Raw genomic sequence first — 8,962 nt, 5'->3', positions numbered from 1 at the left:
TCTTCTTCCTCCAAACACGACGAGTTGAGTTTTTACCAAAAAGTTCCATTTTGGTTTCATCTGACCACAAGATATTCTCCCAATCCTCTTCTGGATCATCCATATGCTCTCTGGCAAAGTTCAGACAGGCCTGGACATGTACTGGCTTAAGCAGGGGGACACGCCTGGCACTGCAGGATTTGAGTCCCTCTCGGCGTAGTGTGTTACTGATGGTAGCCTTTGTTACTTTGGTCCCAGCTCTCTGCAGGTCATTCATCAGGTCCCTCCGTGTAGTTCTGGGATTTTTGCTCACCGTTCTCATGATCATTTTGACCCCACGGGATGAGATCTTGACCCCAAGGGAGATTATCAATGGTCTTGTATGTCTTCCATTTTCTTACAATTGCTCCCACAGTTGATTTATTCACACCAACCTGCTTGCCTATTGTAGATTCACTCTTCCCAGCCTGGTGCAGGTCTACAATTTTCTTCCTGGTGTCCTTTGACAGCTCTTTGGTCTTGGCCATGGTTGAGTTTGGAGTCTGACTGTTTGAGGCTGTGGACCAGCCCCGGTTCTGGACTGCTTTGCTTGGGGGGGCAGTAAAACCTAATGAGGGGGCATGTTGATAGTCATGTTTTTGAAGCCAGAAATATATTCAAGGCTTGATTTGTGCATGAATGATGACAGCCAAGCTATTGATACTGGCTTAAAGTGATGTATGAGGTAAAGAAATAAAAATGCATGTTTTCGAACTTAAACTTAAAACCCAATGATTAAAAAATACATGTTGATTATGTAAATGGAGAAAAAAGATTATCTAATTGTATTTCATTTTAATACGCCCCCTTAATTAAATTGCCATTAGTTCATTAGCCTAACCGCTAACGGCTAATAAAATAATTTAAGCAACACCTATGTAAGAGGTAAGTAACATTAAAGCAACGAAAAACCACAGTTAAGCAAATATTACCATGTGGAAGTCAGTTTAAACTCAGAAGAGTGTTTACCAGTATACCTGCCTCTCGCTCACACTAACAGAACATATACTGCCGAACTGAACTGTTTGGGGCAGTCTGCCGATTTTTATATGACTCAAAGAGCCAATCAGGAATAAGCAAGGAAATTTCTTCACACTGTAAAACAAAATGCATTTTTGTGATTGGTTCAGAGATAATTTTAAAAATAGCCATTGCTTGCATTGTGCTTGGGGGGGCAAAGACACAATTTGGGGGGGCAATGCCCCCCTCAGCCCCCCCCTAGCGCCGGCCCTGCTGTGGACAGGTGTCTTTTATACAGATAACGATGTCAAACAGGTGCCATTAATACAGGTAACGAGTGGAGGACAGAAGAGCTTCTTAAAGAAGAAGTTACAGGTCTGTGAGAGCCAGAAATCTTGCTTGTTTGTTATTGACCAAATACTTATTTTCCACCATAATTTACAAATAAATTCTTTAAAAATCCTACAATGTGATTTCCTGGATTTTTTTTTCTCATTTTGTCTCTCATAGTTGAAGTGTACCTATGATGAAAATTACAGACCTCACTCATCTTTCTAAGTAGGAGAACCTGCACAATCAGTGGCTGACTAAATACTTTTTGACCCCACTGTAAATATATATATATATATATATATATATATATATGTAGTTAGTTAGTTAGTTGCCTAGTATACTCAGTGTTGCTTCCTCTTCCACAGTAAGGCCTGTTGCAGATAACTGACCTCCACCTGTCTTAGCCCTCTCTTTCCTAAATTGTGCCCCAGTTTGTACTGTAGGCCTTCTGGATTTATGCATGAAAAGTTAAATGTTAATTGATCTATTGGTTATTAGTTTTTTAAAAATGTTTTGTTAATGAATTATTTGCTTTTTGTGATATATTAATGAGAAATTGTGTGATAAACGTTTTCGTGCCTTTTCAACAACAAAGTCAACAAAGAACTACTTAAACCTTGTTCTTAATTTTGGAGACTTAAGAGAGATTTGGAAAACAGTTACATCTTTCTTAAAGTTGTTTGTAAATCGCTAAGATCAATCGTTATTGGGAAATGCACCCCAGCTTAGGCTATAGTCATGCTTTGGGCTTTCCTTTTTAATTGACTTCCTTCTTGTGGGTCTGTTCATGGTTTCTGTAAATCTGTAGTTAATTTTTATTCTCTTATTATTATTTACTCATTTTTTTCAGAAAGTATTCCTTTAGTTTTAAGTTTTTGGTTAAGTTTCTCTAAATTCTAGTTTGGGCAACCAAACACTTTGCCTTGAGCTGAGCCACAGGTATGCCAGTACAAAAGCATTGGTAGTGCTGTGTTGTTCTCAACAAACTACAATCACATCACGCTATGGGTGTGCCTTTCACTGCCCGCTGGTGTGGGTATGGCAGGTCGAGATCTTACAATTAATATTAGCTAGCTCAAACAATCTCACAATTGCCTCATTTTTGGTTTAGTAGAAGTTCATGGATAGAGTGGATGGACTTGTTAAGCTGTAGAATGTATTATTATGAGATATGATGTCCTAAAAATACAGTGGCTTTTATTCAACATAACTAAGTCAATTGGAAGATTTAATTTAAGATTTAAAAATATTGATTTAATTTAAAATAACATGCAGTTGTATACAACTAAAGCTGGTTTGCACATAGAAGTATATTGAGAACAGCAGGTTTATCTTGACACCACATACCATAGATGTTTTATCTGGCCTGAAATAGGTGGTAATTTAAAACGTCATTAAATGCAAGAAGTCCTCCACACACTGGGAAAGCTGTCACACAGCAATGTCCAGTCTGGCTTGGGATAGGTTACAGTACACATAAAACAGTCAGAGAGGACACCCTGAATATCCTGTTTTGTATATGCTACTCCACCTTTTGCCTTTGGCGTGTAAAAGGATAGACTTTGAAACTAGGATGAAATTTAAGATGAAACCCTTACAGTCCTTACATGTTATTAACCTTTGCTACCTGAAATTGCATAAACACCTTATAATGCTTTTAAATCAGGCAGGAAATAAAGCAGGGGAAGCTTTTTTAACAAGTTAAAAAGCTCAGACTGTTAGATTTGTTATGTTTTGGTTTAAACGCAGTTTCATCTTAATATGTTCTTGTGTATAGCTGAAATGACAGTAAAGCCTCTTGAATAAAAAAAAAACCCAAATGATATGCAGTGACACTGACATGGTGGTGGTGTGTTAGTGTGTGTTGTGCTGGTATGAGTGGATCAGACACAGCAATGCTTATGGAGTTGTTAAACACCTCACTGTCACTGCTGGACTGAGAAGAGTCCACCAACCAAAAATATCCAGCCAACAGTGCCCCGTGGGCAGCATCCTGTGACCACTAATATAGGTCTAGAAGATGACCAACTCAAACAGCAGCAATAGATGAGCGATCGTCTTTGACTTTACATCTACAAGGTGAAACAACTAGGTAGGAGTGTCTAATAAAGTGGACAGTGAGTGGACATGGTATTTAAAAACTCCAGCAGTGCTGCTGTTCTGATCCACTTGCACCAGCGCAACACACACTAACACACCACCACCATGTCATTGTCACTGCAGTACTGAGAATCATCCACCACCTAAATAAATACCTACTCTGTGGTGGTCCTGTGGGGGTCCTGATTATTGAAGAACAGAGTGAAAGCAGGCTAAAAAAGTATGTAGAGAAACAGATGGACTACAGTCAGTAACTGTAGAGCTACAAAGTGTTTCTATATGGTAAGTGGAGCTGATACAATGTACAGTGAGTGTAGAAACAAGAAGGTGGTTTTAATGTTATGGCTGATTGGTGTATACGTGTGTGTGTGTGTGTAAAAATGATTAAAAATTAAAGGGGAAAAGTAAATGAGCTAAATAAGCAATATGCTTAAAAAGTAAAGACTATTTAACAAAATCTGAAAATCTTTTCTCCCCATAATTGAAGTTTATTCTAAAAGCAATGATTTTATTGCCCCATAAGAATGTATTAAATAATTAATTTTGGAGAAGAATGAACAGAAGATCATGTCTGAAAATACCACTAAAAGGATTTTTAAGAATAAATGTATTATTATTGCTGTTATTATTATTATTTGAAATTAATCTATTTTTATTCTTTTTTTTTTAAATATTCACATCTAACAAAGATGTAAAACAGCAAAGCTTACTAACAGAGATGTGTGAGTGATTTATAAATAAGCCCCAGAGGTGTAAACATGAGGCCTAAAATGATGAGCTGCTACTTGTAGCAACAGAGCTTCTCAAATTTTACGACTTCATAATTCTTCTCTGTGATGCCGAGCTCACCGTGCTCGAGGTTCTTACTATTTTACCCAGTTGAAGTTGGTCAGTCCTGCACTTAAACCACATTATTACAAACTTGCTAAAAATTGTTGATAGAAATAATAATTTCTTTTTTAACAATCTACAGCATGGTGCTGTATTATTACTGAGGAACAATCACAGCATTTGTGTTATAAACTGCTTTTGGATAAATGCCACACAATTAATGGTAACAAAACATGTTTTACTGTTTTATCCATTCATTTATTTATTGTTATTTCACTACCATGTATTCTCTAGAACAACAGGTTTATTATGGAAAGGAGTTTATTACTATTATTTTTATTTCCATGTTCACACTAGTGACCTATGACCAACATTTAAGCATGACTGGTGTGCTCAGTCATAAAATCTGAGTACTTAGTGTTAAAATTAGGTTATTACCTGTAAATTTTTTAATATAAATTTTTTTACTAACCTGCATATTTACCGCTTCTTTAGAATATCCACATTTTTACTGTTGACACTATTAATAAATATTTGTCTTGCCTCAATTACTTAAAGGTATTTAAATTGAATTATAGTAATTAGATTCAGCTATATTAAAATGTATTTATTTATTTATTTATTATTTTGAGAGCTCATATATATCTTTTTACACTGTACCACCTTTTAACACCAAAATTAGTAATGAGTACATTTTGAAATATTTTTACCTTTATGTCCACTGTTTATCTGACATTATACAAGTAAAATAAAATACAATTTAATGTGTTCACATTTTAAAATAAATTATGAACTAACATTTTATAACCTTGTTTATTCACACTGTGTTGACCACAATATTAAAACTCAACAGAAATAGGGCTATTTTAACATATTTATTCAGTATTTGACTGAAATTATGAAGATAACCCTTCTGCTTATTAGGTACAAGTGTTGAAGTCACACCCACTGCTCAAAGGTCATTATTCATCGTTCAAAATCATTCATTCATTCATTGTCTGTTTTACCACCGCTTTATCCTGGTCAGGGTTGTCGTGGATCTGATTCATTGGGTGAATGGGACACCATGGACAGCTTGCCAGTCCATCACAGGGCAAACACACACACATACACACTTAGTGCAATTATTAGTAACTTCAGTTAACCTGACTGCATGTCTTTGGACTTGTGGAAGAAAACCGGAGCACCCAAAGGAAACCCACCCAAACACAGGGAGAACATGCAAACTCCACACAGAAAAGACCCTGGCTGCCTGGCCAGGGAAGCAAACCCACTGAGCCACCGTGCTGCCCATTATAGTACTTGTTATTTACGTTATTTTGCTAATAGCCTTATTTGCATCAGTAGTGTTTATATTTAAAAACATAATATGAAAGTACTTTTTAAATGTAAGTAATCAACTGAAAAACTAAATCTTTAGTGTATTTTGTGATAATTATATATTATGTATATACTTGTATATAGTATAGTATAGAATCAGAAAAAAATGTAATGCATTATTGAGACAACCGTACACAAGTAATGCAAAGTGTATCTTTATAACTCAAGATGAGTAATAATGCATTTAATAATAAGCTGTCACAAATAAATCAATACAGCACAATGATTCAATAAGCATAATCAAATTTCTCTCTTTCTGGCATACTTCACATATTAGACCTTCCTGATTAATCAGCAACCAAACTGATTCATGTAACAGCACCATAAAACAAAAAGGTTCCTAACGACTCAGGTAATTATTTGTTGTTATTGTTTTGCACTTTAAATCATTAAAGCAGTGCACAAGTAATGCAGTGTAGATCAATGTGTATAAATGATGCCAGCAAGTTAGGGCAAATACTCAGTGTAAATAAATGACCACCTACTTATCAAAGCATTAGCAACAAATCCTCTATAGTTACATCTACAATTAATATATGAGCCAGCTGATTGGCTTCTTATTTTCTTATCTTCAAGTCTGCTCTAGGAAAAATGTGCTGAGAACTTACTTCATGTAATGTGTACAATGCTCTTTGCCCAGCTGCTTTGCGTGCTCCCCTGCTGCCTCTGATGAGTTACTGTCAACCCCTCTCCTTATGAACCCTAATTAAGATTCTCAGTCATCGTGCCTGTGTTTAAATGGTGAGGGTCAGGAAGGAAAAGACTCACCCACAGATGTTGAAGGTTTGGTGAGGACCTGTGACTCCTCCCTTGCAAGTGAAGACTGCAGAATTTTATAGACTGGGCTTTATAGACTAGGCCCTCAAAACCATACCATTGGCATTCCAAGAGGGCAGCATTAAGGAGCAATGTAAGCTGAGGGGTTGGCTTCTAAAACCAGTAGATTACTACCAGTAAAGGGGTAAGTATGAGTATTATTTGTTAATTAACATTATGAGTAAGGAGATGTTGCCTTGGTAACCTTTCAGATGCATGTGTCATAAATTTTCAATTAACCAATGACAATACAGTGGTTAATTAATGCCCCTAGTGTAAGTGAGTTGTGAGTCCGCAGTTGCATTGCTATGCTTATGTTAGCTCTGCCTTGTCTATATATGGATGCTAAGCTCTGAGTGACATGATGTAAGGTCATATACATACCTACACTGTAAACTGATGTTACACAGGCTGATCGTTCAGTCTTGCCATTTGACCCTCACAGTTTATGCTATAGTAAAAGAATCTGACTGAAAATAAGTGGGACAGAATGTGCTGCATTTTACAGCTTGTACCATAAGAAATGTGCTAATGCTAGTTGCACGCATTAATGTCTTGTAATACAGTGCTCTTAGGCAGTGTACTGGTGAATAATAAACAGGGATATCCTGATCTACCTCTCCCAATACAATATCAAAACTCTGAGTATTAATGATACCACAGTTATTTATTTTATGTAATCTTGTTGATTACAGCACATCACACAAGCAGTTTCAGTCACAACAGACCCAATAACTACATGCCCACATCTGAGTGAAACCCCCCAAAAAATAAATAAATAAATACATGAATTCATTCATTAAATAAAATAAAATTTACATTGAAACTAAGAATAATAAAGAAAGATGTTCTATTTGTTAAATACTATGTAAAACTAAATTAGAATTTTAATAAAAAGTGAAAAACAACACTGATTCCAAAACATTATGCACATGCTCACACATCATATTCTCACCATCTTACGAAAACTGCACTCAGGTTAGGAATATAAATGCTGCAGTTTAACTTCTTGTCTAAATTTAATAAAATTACATACTGCATTATCATTTAGGAAACATATTTAACTATCATAGATGAGAGGCAAACAACAAAGTGCTGAAAATGTCTTAGAAAGAAATAAAAGTAAACACAAAAGAGCAAAAGTCATGGAGATGAAATCTCAGGTATAGTGTAACCTAGTTTCAAAGTAAAATCATACACAACATGTCAATAAATTGTCTGAATAAAGCACAATTCAGCAAATAACTGCACTTTTAGCTAAATAAATAAAATAAAGACTTGATAGAGGTAAGCTGTGCTGCTTTTATCCAGACATGGCTTTATTCTGAAAAAGAAATAAAAATGCATTACATTTGTGTTGTAAACATATTGGCATTAAGAAAAGTGAGCAGAAACAAATGCATTAAAATCATCATTGCTGTCATTCTAAATGTCATAAGAGAAAAGTTTTGGAATGAATGGTTGCTTAGTGGTTGGTGAATCCAAATGTCCATTGCTGAAATATTAGTCATAACTGTAATAATTCTATACCATTATAAAACATTATTTATAAAATACTATTATATAAAATATAATAACAATAACAGCAATACTACTACTACTAATAATAACAATAACATTACTACTACTAAAACTAATAATAACAATAACACTACTACTACTAATAATAATAATAACAATAACACTACTACTACTACTAATAATAATACTAACAATAACAGTACTATGACTATTACTACTTATAATACTACTAATAATACTACTACTAATAATAATAACAGCTATACCACTACTACTGTGCTCCTTTTATCCAGACATGACTTTATTCTTATCTTCTTATCTTTTATATAATAGTATTATTTATAAAAGACTATTATATAAAATATAATAATCTTAGGATTTATCCACAGTTGTACTATAAACTTTATGGTGATGTTGGTATCATACTAGTACTTCTCAAGTTCCAGCATATTTTACCAATAAAACTGTTTAAATAAAATAAATAAAAGGCATCATACGGGCGCCCAGGTGGCGCAGCGGGATATTCCGCTTGCACACCAGCGCCAGGATTCTGAACTTCTAAAACTCGGCATTGCCACTGGTCGACTGGGCGCCATCTAGCAGGCATAATTGCAGCAGACACGTTTCTGCTAGGGCGGGATGCCGGACTATGTGGATGGGGTCTTTAAAATGCTGTGTAAGGACCCTGATTAGCAGATAAAGAGGCACCTGTTCAGAATACATGAAAAAGGGTTGCACTAAGGGCTGCACGCAGGTCGGAGGAGGCGTGAGCAGCAATATACCCACCTCGACTGCAATCAGGGATTCCCCAGCAGTGGAAGACAAATTGACTACACTAAATTGGAAGAAAAAAATGGGAAAAAATGCATAAAAATTATAAAATGCATCATGGGTAGTATACTCATTGGACAGAGCCAAAATGGTTGTGATGGCTGCTGGCTGATAGCAAAAGGGATTGGGGGTTTTGCCTTTACAATTTGCATATACATAAAAGAATGCTAAA

At 35.5% G+C, this 8,962-nt stretch overlaps 1 protein-coding gene across 3 annotated transcripts in view; it reads right to left on the bottom strand.

Moving 5' to 3' along the window:
* Window positions 1-7,086: 7,086 nt before the first annotated feature.
* igfn1.1 (immunoglobulin like and fibronectin type III domain containing 1, tandem duplicate 1) overlaps window positions 7,087-8,962 on the bottom strand; it is a 47,997-nt gene continuing 46,121 nt past the window's right edge. For all 3 annotated transcript variants that reach the window (XM_062997428.1, XM_062997429.1, XM_062997430.1), the window contains one exon: window positions 7,087-7,762. In XM_062997428.1, coding sequence (XP_062853498.1) covers window positions 7,758-7,762 — 5 coding nt within the window. In that variant the 3' untranslated portion in view covers window positions 7,087-7,757. The remainder of the gene's footprint in view (window positions 7,763-8,962) is intronic.

The sequence above is a fragment of the Trichomycterus rosablanca genome, chromosome 6 (genome assembly GCF_030014385.1).
Source record: "Trichomycterus rosablanca isolate fTriRos1 chromosome 6, fTriRos1.hap1, whole genome shotgun sequence".
In the NCBI taxonomy this organism is placed as follows: Eukaryota; Metazoa; Chordata; class Actinopteri; order Siluriformes; family Trichomycteridae; genus Trichomycterus; species Trichomycterus rosablanca.
This window is presented reverse-complemented; position numbering and strand designations above follow the sequence as displayed.